This window comes from Oncorhynchus tshawytscha, linkage group LG16 (genome assembly GCF_018296145.1).
Source record: "Oncorhynchus tshawytscha isolate Ot180627B linkage group LG16, Otsh_v2.0, whole genome shotgun sequence".
Lineage (NCBI taxonomy): Eukaryota > Metazoa > Chordata > Actinopteri > Salmoniformes > Salmonidae > Oncorhynchus > Oncorhynchus tshawytscha.
The window spans coordinates 58,357,013-58,378,423 of NC_056444.1; the positions used below are offsets into that span (position 1 = coordinate 58,357,013).

Here is a 21,411-nt window from a genome sequence, read left to right on the forward strand (position 1 = left end):
TCCTTCTCCACTGTGTGTTGTGTACAGAGGAGGGTGCGGACCCAGAGAGCATAGAGAAGGTGGCTCAGCAGGTGCTGGCCATATCTCTTCCTGTCAACAGAACCACTTTGGACAGCATGGTCCAGCAGATTAAAGACAACATTAACAACCTGACAGATGTAGAAGGGGTCTTCAACCACACCTCCCAGCAACTCCACCAGGCCAAGGAGCTGCTCAACCGAGCTAAGGATGCCAAGTAAGACAGAGGCAAAGCGAGGCCTATTAGACTTAGACGTATAGACTCCGACATCAGTGACAATGATCTTTGTCTGTTCAGCAGTAGTTATTCTGTTATTAGCCTATGTGATAGAACATGGAACACTGGACATGCACAGAGAGTGTTTTCGTAGAACAGCAGAGCTCTCGGTCTCACACATGTCCTGTGTGTGTTTGAAGGACACGAGCAGAAGGAGTGAAGGACACAGCCAACACGACTAAGCAGGCGTTGGATGCGTCTGAAAAGGCCATTCAGAAAGCAACCAAAGCCCTGGACCATGCACTGAACAACCTGAACAGCACCAGGAACACCACCGCAACGGTACACTACTGTCCACACCACAGTGTGTGTGTGAGTGTGTGTGTTTTTCAATCTGTTATTTATCTTGTTGTGTCCCCGTGCAGGTGGAGGAGAATCTTCTGGATCTGGAGGTCAAGCAGATGGATGCTATGATGCGACTGGCCAACCTGTCGATGGGGGTAGAGGCACTAAAAACTAAGACCGATCAGAACAGGGAGATGGCCAAAGATGCCAAGAACCAGGCCGAAAATGCCACTAATGCAGCATCGGGACTGGAGCAGGTGTGTGTGTGTGTGTGTGTGTGTGTGTGTGTGTGTGTGTGTGTGTGTGTGTGTGTGTGTGTGTGTGTGTGTGTGTGTGTGTGTGTGTGTGTGTGTGTGTGTGTGTGTGCATCCGTGACTGTGTACTTGCCTGCGTGCTGGCATAAGTGTGTGTTTGGATGAGTGTGTCCTGGTTGTGGTCCTCCATGCTTTTTTGTGACCAACCTTTTATTTAATTTAGTCTTTATTTTTAAAGGGTGGGAGGTTACAGGTACCAAAATAATCAAAGAAATACATACAAAGATATCCCTAAGTGTAAAACGAATTAAGACTCAATAATCCATGCTTTTGTTTAATGCTATGAAGTCCGGAAGTTGTGGGCGGAGCTAGAGCGTTTTCTGTCAGAAGTATTACAATGTAAACTTGTAATCCGTCTGTCTGCATATTTCAAGACATGTTATATGGGGGTGTAGTGAGATACCCAATGGGCTGGACGATTATCTTCGGATCACTCATCTGGAAAAAATATATACGAAAAACGTGTAAATCAATCAATCCGCCATCATTAACACGATGCAAAAATCGAATGATTTACTATTGAAATAGCATGGGCGACAGAGAAAAACACATTGATACAATTTCAAGCAAAGTGACAAATAATAATGCAGACACTAGGGATGAGGTGTTGAGCATACAGGTCTGGGCGGAGGACATGTAGTCATTGTTTGTGTGTCTGTTAGTTGTTGTTCGTTTGTATGAGTTTGTACCCGGACCATACTTCTTTAAGGGCTAGCTTAGAATATGAGCTTTCCAAAAGTAGTTGATATATTATATAGATCAGTCCTTTCGGGAACCCAGGTCATTTATTTATAAATCCCATCATTGGAGGGTTTGGTAGTTGGTTTCCCCAAGGGACTCCATAAACCAGCATAGCTCACCTACGTTGTAAATATAGAAAAAAGGATTTGCCTGGTAATGTGTATGTGTCTTTCAAATCTTGGAATGTTCTCAACCATTACTCTCCACGATGTCAGCAAGGGTACAGATTCCACATTTGGAACATTGGGAGGATGTAAAAGGGTGCCCTCCAGATCGCAAGGCATTATTGTGAAATATTGTAGTATGGGCATGCCATTTTGATTCCCAGTTACATTGTTTTTCAATTTGCACCAAAAATAAATTGTGAGAAATAATAGGACCAAAGCTTCATTTACATTGGTTAAGGGATATACAGTGTCAGTGTTGATCACCTCTTCCAGAGCAATAGGAGACGCCATATTTCTCTCCATACTCAGGGGACAGAAGAATCATGTCTAAATTGATTTAGGAAGAGCCAAAATGCTAGTGCCTTGTAATACAATTTAAAGTTTGGTACGGATAGTCTTCCTGCGTCTTTCTCTATTTGTAAATGTGTTCATTTGATCTTTTACCTTGCCATATACATTTATAAACCACACTATGAATTTTATCCCAATAGCCAGAAGGGGGAGCCATGGGAAGCATTGAACTACAGAAATTCAGCCGTGGCAATCTATTCATTTTAACAATAGATATCCATGTGGTCCCGCACGTTGACTTGTTGCTCTATGTGTCTGGTTGTGCTCCAGAGGCTGAATGAAACGGAGGATCGGTACAAGGAACTGCAGATGAAGGTGGACTCTCTGGGCGGGGCCTCGGGGGGCCTGGGGAACGTCAACCAGAGGGCCAAGGAGATCAAGAAGGAGGCTGAAGACCTGCTCACTAAGGCCAACAAGGGCATAGAAACGCTACGGAGTATGTAACGTTACTGTACTGCCCTCTCAAGTGTATGATACAGAATACATACTCAACAGGTGTAGATAGAGAAGTATGAATCCATAAAGAGTAATCAGGGTTAAGAGTAGTCCATGGCTAAAGGATATCAACATAGTGTCTGTCTTTGGTTTTGTATACAGATGTGGTCGAAACTGGATGTTCTCTACATCGTGCACTATTTTTGACTAGGGCCCATAGGGCTCTGTTCAAAAGTAGGGCATTATATAGGGACTAGTGTGCCATTTGAGAAGCAGCTAAGCTTTTCAAAGAATGTCCCTCTATTGTTGTCTTCCTATAATCTGTTCTCTGTTGTTCTGTTGTTTCAGAGCTTGAGAAGAAGTTCCGTAATAATGAGCAGAAAATGCTGGACCAGCAGAGCGAGTTAGGAGAGCTGGAGAGGAACGCCACGGAAGCACGGGAGGCCATACGAAAGCAGGTGCAGACATACAACAACTGTAACTGATCATGTGGATTGAACGATGTATGAGAGAAAAACTGTATTTGTGAAAATGTACCACTGGTGCTTCATTCCCATTCTCTCTCTGTCAAATTTGAAAGGAATTGAATAAAAAATATTATCACAAAAAAAAAAAAGAAATAAGGTAACTGTTAGTGATGGGAGGAACACTGGGTCATGTGTACTGTACAGCTGTAGTCTGTTGGAACATAGCAGGGAGTTCCTTCTGATGTTGTGAATATGCCAGTAGAACTGTCTGCACTACATAGGTCATCTGCTTCTGTCAGTAACTCCCAATCATTCTTCTCATGGTTTTGACATGATGCCATCTGCACAAGTTTGTTGTGTAGCTATGTCTGGAACACGACAACTGGATATGGACCAATGAAACATGTTTCGTGTTCCAAGGTAGATTGACTTTTGAATTAGTTCAAGAAAAGAGATCAGAGAGAATGTTTTACCGAGGAATATGTTCTTTTGACCAATTAAATGCCCTTTCAGGAATTATTTTTGGATTATTCTGACTACAGTAAGTATATGTACAATATGACAGACATATCGTAAAAGTCATATATGATACCTAGGAGTGACAGATGTTACATTTTGATTCAGAAAATACTTTTTCGTCAGCCACAGATATACATTACACACAAAAACAAACACACGCACGGTCGCTCACACAAACAAAACATGCTCTCCACTAATTTCAGCCCCGTTGATGTATAATTGAAACAGACGTCTCTGAAAAAATAAATATACATTTGATATAATGTTGAAGTTTTTTGTTGGGCATGTTATGATATGTAGTTTAGGCACATTGATGGACAACATACTCATGTGTAATGAGTATTACCCCTCACCCCCAGGGGGCAGCAGCAACTGCTTTAGATGATGTGCTCAGCCAGAAAGCCTTACTCAGGTGTGGGCAATCAGGATCTTTGTAAGAGGAGGATTTCTTGTTGTTGAGATGAGGCCAGAAGCCTTTCGGCCAGCCTTTGTTGGTTTCATTCTTTGTGTTAGTTAACCTCATATGTTGGTTGGTGCTTTTTGTAGTTTGCTTCTCCCTTGCTACGTTGTGATAATGCATTGAGGCTTCTACCTACCTCAACTGTGTGTGTGTGTCTTAACGTTCTGTGTGCATTAATTGTGCTCATTGAGTGAAAATTCTCTCCCTCCCCCAGTCCTGCGAGAGAGCAAGAGAGACACGCGCTACATAGTGGACCGGGTTTAGGCGGTCAAATAAAAAGCTTGACTGTCGTATGTAATATCACACGTTGACGATATATCCAGAGGCATGTTTCAGGATGTGCTAACATTGATACACACACTGTATGTTGTCTAACCATTATGAAAATCGAATAGCCTAATAGAGATCTATAACATGTCTAATCATAAGATGCAATGTTGTTTTCTGTCTGAAAAAATGTTCAAATTCATTAAAATGCTTGTAGGAATTACAACCAAATGAACAGGATTTATTCCAACCACCTGTTGTTGGGAAGGAGCATGGTCTGGTGATGGCTAACCTAACGTAGTAGGCCTAACAAGACACCTGAGCGGAATCCCCACTTCCGTTTTTTCAGGGGAAACAAGTTAGGTTGAAAATACTGTATCCCTAAAAACTGGAAACATCTGCTTTTTTTTAAAGCCTGCGAAGAGTGGGATGGTAAGTGTAGTAGGTGGTTATGTGCGCCGCATGGATTGTTCACTGAAGCAATCAAAGGGAACCTAATCCGTTCTCCCCAGAGCGCGCATTCCTGTTTCCAAGGCGCACATCTATTCTCTCTGACACTAGGGTCTTCAGAAAACCGGTGGTGGATTTTACACACTACTTGAATTAACTTCACTAACTTCTTCAAGATCCAGACTCGGCAGCCAAAACCATCTGAGTCTTCTGTCATTATATGTGTATCAATCATGGCGAAATTATTCTCTGAATCTTCAGCCCACTTTTGATTTGATCAAAGTCACACCTTTATGCAGCATCGTAGTCATAATTAATGTTAAAACCGTTTAATAGTTAATGTTAACACCGTTTAATAGTGGATTTTGCTTTGATGTTATTACACTACAATAAGCAGTCAGACGCGCTCTAGGGTCCATTCCTACCAAACGAAACTCCGCAGCGGAGTTTCCATCAAACGAGACTCGGGACAGAATTTCGGAGAGTGGTCGTCAGATATCAAATACTTTGGAGAGTGGTGGTCAGGCTTCTGATAATACTGCCAACTCCGCTCAAATGAAACAGGGGGAATCGTATGGATTCGTGTTAATTTAAAAGACAGGGGAATCAAACCTACTAATATTAAAGTGTAAGTGTCTTTTTAATTTATTTGTATTTTTATCTCTGACGTTGTTTATTATAGTTTAACTATGCTATTAAACCTACTTTCCAACCAGCAAACTTTATATTCTAATGCCGTATCAGTTTAAAAAAAATTTTCAAATAAATAAGTGCAGAATCAAAACAGCTCTGTCTTTTGTATTGATTGAGTTAACGTGTGACATTATTCATACCAGGCTATTTCTACGTAACATTTTCAGGCTGAATCTACTGATCAAGTCGAAGGGGACTGACCCATGAACATAAAACCATGCACGCGTCACTGGTAATGTTCATATGTGGTAAGTAGCCTTGTGCACAGTGTTTTGAAGGCAATGAACATATTCGTATGCCAATCAACAGCTTAATCATGCAATGAAAAGGGCATGAGTTGAGAACTGCTCTGTGGTTGTGTCTTTGTTGAATAGATGTGTTGTGAACTTGTGATGCAGACTCCATATGTTACAATCACAGCAAAATGTGTGTACCTCAAGCATTCATGATTTAAACAAATGGACAGATGTTGTACATGGCTGATGGTTGGGACAAAGAGAGAGGCAGAGGGTTGTTTACTGTCTCCAGCTCTGAGACAAGATAGCCTGCTTCTTTTGGGGGATTTCCTCTCTTCTTTGGAGGATTCTTCACTGTTCACAACCAGGCAACTGTTCTTGGTGTTAAATTCCCCTCCGGACCTTCCTGGGTGGTGTTGGAGGTCCCTGGGAGGCACTCTGCGCTGTGGGGAGGCTAACCATCAACTCTGTTTATGGTCCTCTTAAAACAGCCCAGCTGAATCCGCAAATAGAGACAATCCATACCCCCCCTAGGACAGCATCACTGTGTGTGTGTGTGTGTGTGTGTGTGTGTGTGTGTGTGTGTGTGTGTTTATGAGGGGTGATTGGGTGGGATTGAAGGTAAATAGGGCACAACAAAGTTCTCCGAAAAATAGATTCCCTCGCATTTAGATCACATCATAATGGTACCTGATTGATTTGGCTGTGTACAGTTTTTAATCTATAGGCCCATATATCAGCTGATTCATGTTTGCCATAGGGGTTATGCAGTTTGTTGTTGTTCTTCCTAACATGTTGAAGCTTTATTTAAACCTTCAGCTGAGGACAGGTCTTTGTTAGAGGATTCTATGAGTGTTGTCTACCCAGCAGCCTGTCATTATAGAGATACAGAGTGACCTCCTGGAGGTCAGGGTTCATTTCCATCCCCTCAGGTCATGGGCCAGCCTAGGTTAATTGCTCTACATGAGTGGGTAAAAGGGCCGGGCTGATCACAGACAACAAGGCTCAGCTCTTCTCTTGCTCCTCCTCTCCCTTTCACTTGTCTCCTCTTTTCTTCTCCTCCTCTGAAGATGCTATATGATTAGGGCTGGAGATTTTAAAGGGGGGATCTATTTTCTATTGGTCATTGCTGGCAGCTGAGGCTCCTGTCTCACCCTCTAAATTTAACTGGAGGTCTTATGGGTGGGTGGGACCACTGCTGATTGACAGCCAGTGAATGACAGGTGGTGAAATGGTAGTTATAATCATTGGGTCATTTGTATCACTGTAGTCTCCACCCAAACATTGTGAAAAGACTAGCAGGTGATTTCACATGTGAGCCCCTAATTTAGTGAGTTGTCAAAAGTTATCAGCAGCAGTGTTAAGAAAGACCCTGAACAGGGACGTTCGTTACTGTCGAGAGAAAGGAGAGAAGAAAAATAAGGTTCCAAAAAGGCTGAACAAACTGTTTTTTTAAATAAATCTTCCTCTGAAAGGCTGTACGCTGGTGATGAGTGATTAGGCTCACATGAAAAAGGACAGAAGCTTTGCTTAAACTACAGAACTAAATCCTGTCTTACACAGCATTCTCATAGTCTCCTGGAGCACTGGTGTGTGTTTTTTTGTGTGTGCTATCGCTGCTCTCCATAGACGTGTGTGGGTGTGTGTGTGAGTGTGAGTGAGGGCGGTCGGGCGGGCGGGCAGGTGAGCGACAGGCACGGTCTGGCGCCCAGGGCCGGGAGCTGTGTGATCCTGAGCCCCTCTGTGAGCAGAGAATCCGGAACTTGGTGGATTCCAGAACAATGGGCCAGTAAAAGCCTACTGCCGCAACCAGAGGGAGAGAGAGAGGAAGAGAGAGAGGGAAGGAGAGAGAGCGAGAGGAAGAGGAAGAGAGAGAGAGAGGGGTGGTTAGGTTTCCCTCCCGTGGGCAGGGACTTTTCTTTGTGAAAGGAGGAGGAGGAGGAGACTGGCATTGTTGGTATCCACATGTTTAATCTGACCCCAGTGTAGTTCATATACACTGAGTGCACAAAACATTAGGAACACTGGCCCATGCTCAAAACTTTAGGAACGCTGGCCCATGCTGACTCAAATGCTTCCCACAGTTGTGTCAAGTTGGCTGAATGTCCTTTGGGTGGTGGACCATTCTTGCTATACATGGGAAACTGTTGAGCGTGAAAAACCCAGTAGCGTTGCACTTAAATATTTTGTCTTGCCCATTCACGCTCTGAATAGCACACATACACAATCCATGTCTCAATTGTTTCAAGGCTTAAAAATCCTTCTTTAGTTGAGAACAAGTTCTCATTTGCAACTGCGACCTGGCCAAGGTAAAGTGTAGCAATTCGACACATACAACACAGAGTTACACATGGAATAAACAAAACATAGTCAATAATACAGTAGAACAAAAGAAAACAAAAAGTCTATATACAGTGAGTGCAAATGAGGTAAGTTAAGGAAATAAATAGGCCATGGTGGCGAAGTAATTACAATATAGCAATTAAACACTGGAATGGTAGATCGGCAGAAGATGAATGTGTAGGTAGAGATACTGGGGTGCAAAGGAGCAAAATAAATAAATACATACCAGTATGGGGATGAGGTAGGTAGATGGGCTGTTTATAGATAGGCTAAGTACAGGTGCAGTGATCTGTAAACTGCTCTGACAGCTGGTGCTTAAAGCTAGTGAGGGAGATGTGAGTCTCCAGCTTCAGAGATTTTTGCAATTCGTTCCAGTCATGGGCAGCAGAGAACTGGAAGGAAAGATGACCAAAGGAGGAATTGGCTTTGGGGGTGACCAGTGAGATATACCTGCTGGAGCGCGTGCTACGAGTGGGTGCTGCTATGGTGACCAGTGAGCTGAGATAAGGCAGTGCTTTACCTAGCAGAGACTTGTAGATGTACAACGTGAGTGCACTTTTAAGTTAAGAGTGTAAACACAATGCGACACGTAAAAGTTAGGATTGCTTCCTACCAGTTGTCACTTGAAACAGTGGGTGTATGTTTGAAGGTTAGTATTTCTATATGTTCTACCTTGCCCTTACTCTCTCCGCTGGCCATAGCACCGTCTTGCATGTGAAACCTGATAAGATCATGTGTGTTTCTCAAGCTTTAACCACAGTGCCCACAGTGTTCCCATTAGCTGTTTCTCTACTCTGCAAATATCATTTTTCTAGGAAAGAAGCACTTCCTCTACATACTCTGATGGGCTGCTTTCTCTTCTGACCTTACTCTAAGAAACAGAACAGACAAGGCCCCTGGGGAGGGGAGGAGAAAGCCTGGACTGTGTGGCCCCTCCAGGCCTGTCCAGCTTCTGCCTCTTCATCTCACTGCTGTATATATCTACAGCCAAGCTCTTTGCATAATGACAGGTTCTGTCGTGCGTCTTGTTAAAAAAACACTCACAGACAGTTACTTACGCACCTGTATTTAAAGCCATCTGCAGTTGGTATATCCATTTTTGAACTTAGAAATGTAAGATATGTACCCATTGATTCTTGAAGAATATAACCTATAAATGCCTCATGAGTTTAGTTCTACTGTTGTAACCTGTCAGAACCCAAAATATAAGGTTGTTTTACTCCAATATGTGTAAACAAAGTACATATAAACAAACACAATATAGCCTCAGAACATGGTTAATACTATAATGTTGATATCATGGATGCTCAATCCTTGCATCCATAGCTCTGACTATACATTTGAGCGGTTGTATTTCTCCAGCTCCGTCCCTCAGCTTTTTACAGAAATGGGTGGTGAGAACACTTTGTTTTTGTTTAAATAAACATTCTAATTTTAATTGTCACCTGCTTCGTTAACAGGTGAAATGCAGTGAAATGCTTACTTACCAGTCCTTCCCAACAATGCAGAAGAAAAAAAATTACTTGTAATATTAATAAATAAATAAATACACTTTTTTTTTTTTACTAAAATCATTATTTATATATACACACACACAGACACAAACAAAAGTATGTGGACACCTGCTCGTTGAAAATCTTATTACAAAATCATGGGCATTAATATAGAGTTGGTCCCCTCTTTGCTTCAATAACAGCCTCCACTCTTCTGGGAAGGCTTTCCACTAGAAGTTGGAACATTGTTGCAGGGACTTGCTTCCATTCAGCCACAAGAGCATTAATGAGGTCGGGTCACTGACGTTGGGCCATTTTGGCCTGGCTCGCAGTCTGCGTTCCAAATCATCCAAAGGTGTCCGATGGGGTTGAGGTAAGTGCCCTTTGCAGGCCAGTTAAGTTATTCCACACCGATCTCGACAAATCATTTCTGTATGGACTTCGCTTTGTGCACGGGGCATTGTCATGCTGAAACAGGAAAGGGGCTTCCCCAAACTGTTGCCACAAAGTTGGAAACACAGAATCGGGTTCCTCCTAATGCAAGACAATGCTAGACCTCATGTGGCTGGAGTGTGTCAGCAGTTCCTGCAAGAGGAAGGCATTGATGCTATGGACTGGCCCGCCCGTTCCCCAGACCTGAATCCAATTGAGCACATCTGGGACATCATGTCTCGCTCCATCCACCAATGCCACATTGCACCACAGACTGTCCACAAGTTGGCGGATGCTTTAGTCCAGGTCTGGGAGGAGATCCCTCAGGAGACCATCTGCCACCTCATCAGGAGCATGCCCAGGCGTTGTAGGGAGGTCATACAGGCACGTGGAGGCCACACACACACTACTGAGCCTCATTTAGACTTGTTTTAAGGACATTACATCAAAGTTGGATCAGCCTGTAGTGTGGTTTGCCACTTTAATTTTGAGTGTGACTCCAAATCCAGACCTCCATGGGTTGATAAATTTGATTTCCATTGATAATTTTGTGTGATTTTGTTGTCAGCACATTCAACTATGTAAAGAAAAAAGTATTTAATAAGAATATTTCATTCATTCAGATCTAGGATGTGTTATTTTAGTGTTCCCTTTATTTTTTTGAGCAGTGTATATATATATATATATATATATATATATATATATATATATATATACACAGACATTATATATCTTCTGCTGATTGCCGCTTTAAGAGTGGCCATTAAGTTCATTGCATGGTGCCTGAGGAGGATGGTCAGTCAACCAATGTCCCTCTAACACCGCCCTCCCTCTCCCTGCACAGTCTCCAGTCTCCACTGCCCCAGTTATAATCATAGGGACAGACGGTTGCCTCGTAAAACCACTCACCTTTAAACCCAGATGAGCTTCATGTTTGGTCATAAAAAGACAGGCCAGTGCTCACCTGTAATTGACTGATTTCAAGATACCCCCGTAGGGAGTGCTGATGTGGCTTGCTTACTTTGGCATTACATGTGGATTTTGTTTATGTGAAATTGTGAACAGGGGGCCAGAAGGTGAATGTCTTCCCCTATTGGCTAAAGATACAGTGCCTTCTGAAAGTATTCAGACCCCTTGACTTTTTCCACCTTTTGTTTGGTTACAGCCTTGTTTTAAAATTGATTAAATGACGAAACTGTATTTTAGAAATGTTTGCTAATTTATACAAAATGAAAAACTGAGATATCACATTTACGTATGTATTCAGACCCTTTATACAGTACTTTGTTGAAGCACCTTTGGCAGCGATTACAGCCTCGAGTCTTCTTGGGTATGACGCTACAAGCTTGGCACAACTGTATTTGGGGAGTTTCTCCCATTCTTCTCTGCCGATCCTCTTGAGCTATGTCAGGTTGGATGGGGAGCATTGCTGCACAGATATTTTCAGGTCTATCCAGAGATGCTCGATCGGGTTCAAGTACAGGCTCTGGCTGGGCCACTCAAAGACATTCAGAGACTTGTTCCGAAGCCACTCCTGTGTTTTCTTGGCTGTGTACTTAGGGTCGTTGCCATGTTGGAAGGTGAACCTTCAGTCTGAAGTCCTGAGCGCTCTGGAGCAGGTTTCCATCAAGGATCTCTCTGCACTTTGCTCCTTTCATCTTTGCCTTGATCCTGACTAGTCTCCCAGTCCCTGCCACTGAAAAACATCCCCACAACATGATGCTGCCACCACCATGCTTCACCATAGAGATGTTGCCAGGTTTCCTCCAAAGTGACGCTTGGCATTTAGGCCAAAGAGTTCAATCTTGGTTTCATCAAACCAGATAATCTTGTTTCTCATTGTCTGAGATTCTTTAGGTGCCTTTGGTAAACTCCAAGCGGGCTGTCGTGTGCCTTTTACTGAGGAGTGGCTTCCGTCTGGCCACTCTACCATAAAGTCCTGATTGGTGGAGTGCTGCAGAGATGTTTGGAAGTTTCTCCCATCTCCACAGAGGGACTGCTCTGTCAGCGTGACCATGGAGTTCTTGGTCACCTCCCTGACCAAGGTCCTTCTCCCCCGATTGCTCAGTTTGGCCGGGCGTCCAGCTCTAGGAAGAGTCTTGGTGGTTCCAAACTTCTTTAATTTAAGAATTATGGAGGCCATTGTGTTCTTGGGGACCTTCAAAGCTTATTGTACCCTTCACAGATCTGTGCTTCGACACAGTCCTGCCTCGGAGCTCTACGAACAATTCCTTTGACCTCATGGCTTGGTTTTTGCTCTGACATTCACTGTCAATTCTGGTACCTTATATAGACAGGTGTGTGCCTTTCCAAATCATGTCCAATCAATTGAATTTACCACAGGTGGACTCCAATCAAGTTGGAGAAATATCTCAAGGATGATCAATGGAAACAGGATGCACCTGAGCTCAATTTCTAGTCTCATAGCAAAGGATCTAAGTACTTTCTAAAAACCTGTTTTGGCTTTGTCACTATGGGGTATTGTGTGTAGATTGCTCTGTGTCCCACAGTCACACATTCCAATCTCAATACTACAGACCCAGAAGCAGAGTATTTACAACTGTCATAAACTGTAGAGAAAGAGAGAGGGGGGGGGGCTATGATCCTCCACCCAGGGCACATCGTGACACTGTTGACATTGAGACTGGTGTTTTGCGGATACTTTTTAAAGAAGCTGCCAGTTGAGGACTTGTGAGGCGTCTGTTTCTCAAACTAATCACTCTAATGTGCTTGTCCTCTTGCTCAGTTGTGCACCGGGGCCTCCCACTCCTCTTTCTATTTTGGTCAGAGCTAGTTTGCGCTGTTCTGTGAAGGGAGTAGTACACAGCGTTGTACGAGATCTTCAGTTTCTTTGCAATTTCTCACATGGAATAGCGTTAATTTCTCAGAACAGGAATAGACTGACGAGTTTCAGAAGAAAGTTCTTTGTTTCTGGCCATTTTGAGCCTGTAATCAAACCCACAAATGCTTATGTACCAGATACTCAAACAGTCTAAAGAAGGCCAGTTTTATTGCTTCTTTAATTTCTTTAAGTTTTTATCTGTGCTAACATAATTGCAAAATGGTTTTCTAATGATCAATTAACCTTTTAAAATGATAAACTTCGATTAGCTAACATAACGTGCCTTTGGAATACAGGAGTGATGGTTGCTAATAATGGGCCTCTGTATGACCTATGTAGATATTCCATTAAAAATCTGCCATTTCCAGCTACAATAGTCATAAACAACTTTAATGTCCTCACTGTATTTCTGATCAATTTGATGTTATTTTAATGGACAATTTTTTTTGCATTTATTTTTAAAAAACAAGGACATTTCTAAGTGACCCCAAACTTTTGAACGGTAGTGTATATATTTGTTTGTCCATTTTAGAATAAGGCTGTAACATAACAAAATGTGGAAAAAGTCAAGGGGTCTGAATACCTTCCGAAGGCACTGTATGTTCCAGTCGTCTGGAAGTGAGATCTCTTGTTTCCGGGATTACCTGGACAGAAAATGGCAGGAATGGTCTGGCGTTCTGGTTGTCAGACACCTGCCTTACCCAGGTCATTCCTCTGTTTTTTTTATTTCATCTTTATTTAACTAGGCAAGTTAGTTAGGAACAAATTCTTATTTTCAATTTCGGCCTAGGAACAGTTGTTCAGAGGCAGAACCACAGATATTTACCTTGTCAGCCCTGGGATTCAATCTTGAAACCTTTCGGTTACTAGTCCAACGCTCTAACCACTAGGCTACCTGCCGCATTCCAAGGCATAGGAAGGGCCAGCTGTTCATCTTGGTTCAACCGAAGGGGAAAGAGAAATGGCTTCCTACCGTCACACATATGAACGGAGTTATGTTCAGGCTCAGATGTACAGTACACACACACACACACACACACACACACACACACACACACACACACACAGAACAGACTTTATCTAATCCCATAGTTATTCAAAGATTGTACAGGAAATCAATTTAAATACCAGACAGATTTACACAAAAGTCTTTGATTGTCTCCCTGATAAAATGTATCAGGAGACTGGAGTATAACAAAATGACAAATCCCCTATGTACTTTCTAAGTAGAAACACATTTATGTGAGTGTAATTAGCTCATGTTCACATCTGGTCGGTCCCTAGATCCAATGGAGAAGTTGACTGAATCTCCGTTCGTCACTCCAGCTGGTGAGGAGGCAAACCAAGCGCAGTAATCAGTATGTAAATCAAACCCACAGCCACTTGACTGGCTGGCTGCACCCAACATCTGCTGCACATGTGTCTGACTACGCCTTAGAGTTAGACTCAGCAACATGGCCAGGGGCTGGTGCCTGGGAGTTGGTCTGGGACCTGGGAGTACCATAGGGGATAAGAGGTATGGCATGGGTCTGGGGCAGTCATATGACTCTGGGGACTGGTGTCAGAGACATGGGGCTTGGGCTTTATGTTATGTCAGGTTCTGGGAATGGAACCGGGGCAGCCAGACCATGGGCAACAGCTGTGTATCCAGCATTGGTCTCTCATGCTCACCTGTCTGGTGGTCCTCGGCTTTTTCCCGAGGTGGAAGTACCAGTGTTTTACTCCCAGTAGGAGCAGATGTTTCTCAGTGGCAGGCGTAGTTATTCTTACGGCTGGGTAAGTAAATGAGGCAGGCTCTTTCAGCGCAGCACCGTGGCAACGTGGGCCACTCGGGAGTTCTGCTTTCCATCCCCGCTCAGCCAATCTGCCTGCCTGCCTGTGACACCTCTCCCCTCCCCTGGGGAATCACGATCTGCAGGGAGATGACGGAGCTGGAGGTGATGGCTGCCGTTTTATCGGCTCTTAAACTTGTTATGGCAAGGAGTCCCCTAAAGGGAACACCCTCTCCCATTCAGCTGAAAAGGTGGCGCAGGAAATTGCAAAAATATTATTTTGAAATATTTAACTTTCACACATTAACAAGTCCAATACAGCAAATGAAAGATAAACATCTTGTTAATCTACCCATCGTGTCCGATTTTTAAAATATTTTACAGCGAAAACACAACATATATTTATGTTAGATCACCACCAAATTAAAAAACACACATTTTTCACAGCCAAGGATAGAGTCACAAAAGCAGAAATATAGATAAAATGAATCACTAACCTTTATCTATCTCCATCAGATGACACTCATAGGACATCCTGTTATACATGTATTGTGTGTTTTGTTCGATAATATGCATATATATATATATATATATATTTAAAAAAAATCTCAGTTACATGCAGTAATGTTTTGATTCCAAAACATCCGGTGATTTTGCAGAAATACTCACAATAAACATTGATAAAAGATGCAAGTGTTATTCACAGAATTAAAGATAAACGTATCCTCTATGCAACCGCTGTGTAAGATTTCAAAAAAACTTTACGGAAAAAGAATAATCTGAGAACGGCACTCAGAACCCAAAGAAATAGCCGCCATTTTGGTGTCAACAGAAGCTACAATAACACTATAAATATTCACTTACCTTTGAATATCTTCATCAGAAGGCAGTTCCAAGAATCCCAGTTCGACAATAAATGACTGATTTGTTCCATAAAGCCCATCATTTAGCCACTTGTTCATTTAGCCACTTGTTGTTAGCTTGTTCAGCCCAGTATTCATTCCTCAAAAAGCACAAGCAATTCCTCCAGACAAAAACTCAAAAAGTTCCGTTACAGGTCGTAGAAACAAGTCAAATGATGTATGCACTCCATATTTAGGATGTTTTAAACATTAATCAGCAATAAGGTTCCAACCAAAGAATTTCATTGTCTGAAGAAACGCATTGGAACGGAAGAACACTTTCTCGTGACCGTGCGCAATGAGACCGAGGCTTTCTGCCAGACCACCCACTCAAAGAGCTATTATGAGCCCCTCCTTTATAGTAGAATCATACAACCAGAATCTAAAGACGGTGACATCTTGTGGAAGCCCTAGGAAGTGCATGCTCATCCATATCTAAGCTGGACTTCAAATGGCACTGTTTTCAAAATCGAGGTCTCACTTCCTGTTTGGATTTCTTCTCAGGTTTTTGTCTGCCATATGAGTTCTGTTATACTCACGGACATAATTCAAACAGTTTTAGAAACTTCAGAGTGTTTTCTATCCACCAGTAATAATAATATGCATCTATTCCCATGGGAAAGAGTAGGAGGCAGTTTACTCTGGGCACGCCTTTCATCCAAAAGTGAAAATGCTGCCCCCTAGCCCCAACAGGTTTTAACCTCTTGCGTCGACCTGAGACGCAGACGTCCCATCTAGGCATCTGGAAATGCAAATGCGCTACGCCAAATGCTAATAGCACTCGTTAAAACTCAAATGTTCATCAAAACACACATGCAGGGCACTGAATTAAAGCTTCACTCGTTGTGAATCTAGCCAACAAGTCAGATTATTAAAATGCTTTTCGGCGAAAGCATGAGAAGCTATTATCTGATAGCATGCAACAACCCGAAATACCTGAAGGCGACCAGCCTACCAGACGAGATAAATAACTTCTATGCTCGCTTCGAGGCAAGTAACACTGAAACATGCATGAGATCATCAGCTGTTCTGGACAACTGTGTGATCATGCTCTCCGCAGCCGAGGCCGCAGGGCCAGACAGATTACCAGGACGTGTACTCCGAGCATTCATGTCCAACTGGCAAGTGTCTTCACTGACATTTTCGACCTCTCCCTGTCTGAGTCCGGAATATCAACATGTTACAAGCATACCACCATAGTCCCTGTGCCTAAGAACACTAAGGTAACCTGCCTAAATGCCTACCGACCTGTAGCACTCACATCTGTAGTCATGAAATGCTTTGAAAGGCTGGTCATGGCTCACATCAACACCATTATCCCAGAAACCCTAGATTCACTCCAATTTACATACCGCACCAACAGATCCACAGATGATGCAATCTCTATTGCACTCCACACTGCCCTTTCACACCTGGACAAAAGGAACACCTATGTGAGAATGCTATTCATTGACGACAGCTCAGCTTTCAACACCATAGATCCCTCAAAGCTCATCACTAAGCTAAAGATGCTGGGACTAAACGCCTCCCTCTGCAACTGGATCCTGGACTTCCTGACGGGCCGCCCCCAGGTGGTAAGGGTAGGTAACAACACATCCGCCATGCTGATCCTCAACACGGGGGCCCCTCAGGGGTGCGTGCTCAGTTCCCTCCTGTACTCCCTGACTGCATGGCCAGGCACGACTCCAACACCATCATTAAGTTTGCTGATGACACAACATTGGTAGGCCTGATCACCGACAACGATGACACAGCCTATAGGGACCTGACCATGTGGTTCCAGGACATCAACCTCTCCCTCAACATGATCAAGACAAAGGAGATGATTGTGGACTAAAGGAAAAGGAGGACCAAGCACGCCCCCATTCTCATTGAGGGGGTTGTAGTGGAGCAGTTTGAGAGCTTCAAGTTCCTTGGCATCCACATCACCAACAAACTAACATGGTCCAAGCACACCAAGACAGACATGAAGAGGGCATGACAAAACCTATTCCCCCTCAGGAGACTGAAAAGATTTGGCATGGGTCCTCATCCTAAAAAGGTTTTAGAGCTGCACCATCGAGAGTATCCTGACAGGTTGCATCACCGCCTGGTATGGCAACTGCTCGGCCTCAGACCGCAAGGCACTACAGAGGGTAGTGCATACGGCCCAGTACATCACTGTGGCCAAGCTTCCTGCCATCCAGGATCTCTTTACCAGGCAGTGTCAGAGGAAGGCCCAGCCACCCTAGTCATAGACTGTTCTCTCTGCTCCCGCACGGCAAGCGGTTCCGGAGCACCAAGTCTTGGTCCAAGAGGCTTCTACCCTCAAGCCATAAGTCCTGAACAGCTAATCAAGTGGCTATCCAGACTATTTGCATTGCCCCCCTCATTCTACGCAGTTGCTTCTCTGTTATTATCTATGCATATTCACTTTAATAACTCTCCCTACATGTACATATTACCTCAATTACCTTGACACCAGTGCCCCTGCACATTGACTCTGAACCGGTACCCCCTGTATATAAACCCGCTATTGTTATTTACTGCTGCTCTTTAATTATTTGTTGTTCTTATCTCTTGCCTTTTTTTAGGTTATTTCTTAAAACTGCATTGTTGGTTAAGGGCTTGTAAGTAAGCATTTCACTGTAAGGTCTAGACCTGTTGTATCCAGAATTCCATGCTGGAAGGGAGGAGAACAAGGAGTAGAGAGTCACCCTTCTCTGGATGTGGGAGTAGACAGATCATTAGAAGAGACCAGAGAGAGCGAGAGAGGAGGGAAAGAAAGGAGGATAGACCGAATGTAAACTAATTAGCAGGAGGGTTTAAAAATAAAAGTCTGTTGACTTTCTCCTGCCCTGTGGAGGATAGTTTGCTCTGGGCCAGTTCTATACTTATGTGTTCTCAAACACACACTCACAGTCAGGTCAGGTACTGTATGCCGTGCAGGGACGTTTATCTGTCTGCAGTGCTATTCTGATTCTGTTCCCTCACGTCCCATGCAAGGTGCTCCAACAGCTCAAAATGCTGCCATCAACTATCCTAAAAGCAAGTGTTCTAGATGTACAGTAGCATCATCTCCAAAGCTGTCTTTTTTTGGCGGTAAAAATCTCCCTTTAATCTTCTATGAGTGTCTGTGTATTTGTGTACTGAATTCGAGTGTGTTTGTCTTCATGATTGGTTCCAGTGTTTACTCCTAGGAAGATGCTGAGAGCAGACTCTTTCTCGTCTCTGTCACCCAGTCAGATTGGAATGTGTTGTCTTGATGTCACATCGCCATCCCTCCTGTCTCTTTCCTAACACAAAGCAGTGACATGTCAAGTCCCTGTTCCTCTCACTATTGGGGACAATGACTGGGGGTCTCATTTTTTACAATCCTCCAGCTAAGCCTTCCTAGGAAAACAAAGTGGCAAAAATCTTTATTGAAAGTTGAGGAAAAGTAGAAGAAACAGAAGAAAGTGACTCGGTGGCAGACAGCCGTGTAACAACATTGACAGGCACAGCCGTGTAACAACGTTGACAGGCACAGCTGTGTAACAAAGCTGACAGACACAGCCGTGTAACAACGTTGACAGGCACAGCCGTATAACAACGTTGACAGGCACAGCCGTGTAACAACGTTGACAGGCACAGCTGTGTAACAAAGCTGACAGGCACAGCTGTGTAACAAAGCTGACAGGCACAGCTGTGTAACAAAGCTGACAGGCACAGCTGTGTAACAAAGCTGACAGGCACAGCCGTGTAACAAAGCTGACAGGCACAGCAGTGGAACGAAGCTGACAGACACAGCAGTGTAACAAAGCTGACAGTGGTGTTAATCCCATATTTCCAGAGTGTGCCAGGACAGGCAGTGGGGCTTCACATAGATGCTTGTAGTACAGTACATACCACACTGACAGACAGAGAGAGAGAGAAAGACAGAGAAAATAGAGAGAAGATGAGAGAGCGAGACAATGGGAGAAAAAAGGGAGAGGGAGATTGAATGAAGAATCGAGAGATTGAGGAAGAGAATTGTGAGAGAGAGGCAGTGAGGGAGAGAGGGGGTAAGAGAAAATCCCTCTCTCTTTGTGTAGTGGTCCAGGCCATTACAGGGAGATTAGCCTTGGCAAGGCTGAATGCAGAACAGAGAGGATGCTGGGAGCTGTCCAATCCAAACTCATTACACTTGTTTTGGGAAGAGATGGAAATAACTATTATTATACACATAATAAACCACATTAGTCGTGCATAGTGCAGTGGAGTTCCAGTCATAGCCCAGGGAAGAGGAGAGAATCACTCAAGATGGAACAGCATGTTGACTGAGTTTCATAACGATGGTCAGTTTAGAGCACATTTAATGGATTTGATCTCCTTATTTCTGCTCAAAAGGGGAGGATGTTTCTTCTTGTTAGCATTACGTTCAACAGTTGACTTGTACAGCAGAATCTATTGTTTGTGGCTAAGCTCACTTGTGCAATCTCCTGGTATGTGGCTAGGCTAATACAACCTCTCCTGGTCTGTGGCTAGGCTAATACAACCTCTCCTGGTCTGTGGCTAGGCTAATGCAACCTCTCCTGGTCTGTGGATAGGCTAATACAACCTCTCCTGGTCTGTGGCTAGGCTAATACAACCTCTCCTGGTCTGTGGCTAGGCTAATGCAACCTCTCCTGGTCTGTGGATAGGCAGATGTCATTCTTTGTTGTGTATAATTATTTATCTCTATTGTACCATTTTGTAAACTCTAGATACTGTAACCTCTCCTGGTCTGTGGCTAGGCTAATGCAACCTCTCCTGGTCTGTGGCTAGGCTAATGCAACCTCTCCTGGTCTGTTGCTAGGCTAATACAACCTATCCTGGTCTGTGGCTAGGCTAATACAACCTCTGCTGGTATGTGGCTAGGCTAATACAACTCCTGTTCTGTGGCTAAGCAAATAAAAACCTATCCTGGTCTGTGGCTAGGCTAGGCTTTATTAGCTTGGAGGTACGCCCCCCTCTCAGCTGATCAGCCTGCATTCCTCACTGCCTGTCCATGTATGGGTAAGAGGAGAGAATGGCAGAGAGTAAGAGAGAGCTGCTGAGATGAGATGGACACACTGCTGCTTAGTCAACCATCCCTTTCCATCCTCTCTGGTTGAAATCAAACATTCCAAATATGCTCGTTATTAAAGCATCAAGTGGGAATTTAATTTGTTCAAACCAATTTCCATATGACTTACTTGACAGAAAGAGGGTGGTTAATCATCAAATAGGCTTACAGGTTCTCTTCTCACACGTTGTGCTTTGATCAAAATAACTCTCACCCTTAATAAATACTGAAATGAAATAAATACTTTCAGTTGACTGACGTTATAACTATATATAACCTGGTGAGCCAATCTTATTGTGTTCTGGAGGGACTGTGATGTCAATTCCCTCAGCCTCTGTCCAGGGACTGAGACAGGGGTATAGGATGTCTGTGAAAACTCTCCAACAGAGACAGAAAAGACAGAGACAAGATAAAAGAGTTTAGGAGAGGCCCTGAAATTATAGTCTGTACATCAGCCCTCTCTGCTCCCCCCCTTCCATCTCAGCTCTCTCTTTATACACACACCTTTGAGTGTGTGCCAGCGACCAAAATAGATATCATGTTGCTATGTCACTACAGAGGCTTTGTATTTACTCATCGGCTTTCTCTCCATCTCTCGCTCTCTCTCCCCCCATCTCTCTCCCTCTCCCCCTCTCTCTACCTTTTTCTTTTCACATCTCACTCTTTCTTCTCTCTCTCTCCCCTCCTCTCTATATACCCCTCATGACTGAAGACTATGGCCTTTTCAGAAAAATAAGGAAAAGTTTCCTGTGCAGTTATGTCTCAGGCCATTTAGTTTGGTTTTGCTTTTTTTGTTTTAAAAAGCCTTGCTTATTATCTCTGTTCTTCTATTGTTAATTGGCTAAGTAATTCTTGAGGGCAGATTTTTGGGGTTACAGCATAATTACACAGGCCTAGCTTGAT

The 21,411-nt window shown here is 43.5% G+C and overlaps 2 protein-coding genes across 7 annotated transcripts in view; both read left to right on the top strand.

The window, feature by feature from the left end:
- Positions 1-3,204, top strand: part of lamb2l (laminin, beta 2-like) — a 64,068-nt gene extending 60,864 nt beyond the window's left edge. For all 5 annotated transcript variants that reach the window (XM_042299416.1, XM_042299420.1, XM_042299417.1 and 2 more), the window contains 5 exons: positions 28-235; positions 436-577; positions 661-837; positions 2,424-2,589; positions 2,937-3,204. In XM_042299416.1, coding sequence (XP_042155350.1) covers positions 28-235; positions 436-577; positions 661-837; positions 2,424-2,589; positions 2,937-3,073 — 830 coding nt within the window. In that variant the 3' untranslated portion in view covers positions 3,074-3,204. The remainder of the gene's footprint in view (positions 1-27; positions 236-435; positions 578-660; positions 838-2,423; positions 2,590-2,936) is intronic.
- Positions 3,205-3,347: 143 nt separating this feature from the next.
- Positions 3,348-21,411, top strand: part of lamb2 (laminin, beta 2 (laminin S)) — a 41,098-nt gene continuing 23,034 nt past the window's right edge. For both annotated transcript variants that reach the window (XM_024375564.2, XM_024375565.2), the window contains exons 1-2: positions 3,348-5,379; positions 5,612-5,692. In XM_024375564.2, coding sequence (XP_024231332.1) covers positions 5,662-5,692 — 31 coding nt within the window. In that variant the 5' untranslated portion in view covers positions 3,348-5,379; positions 5,612-5,661. The remainder of the gene's footprint in view (positions 5,380-5,611; positions 5,693-21,411) is intronic.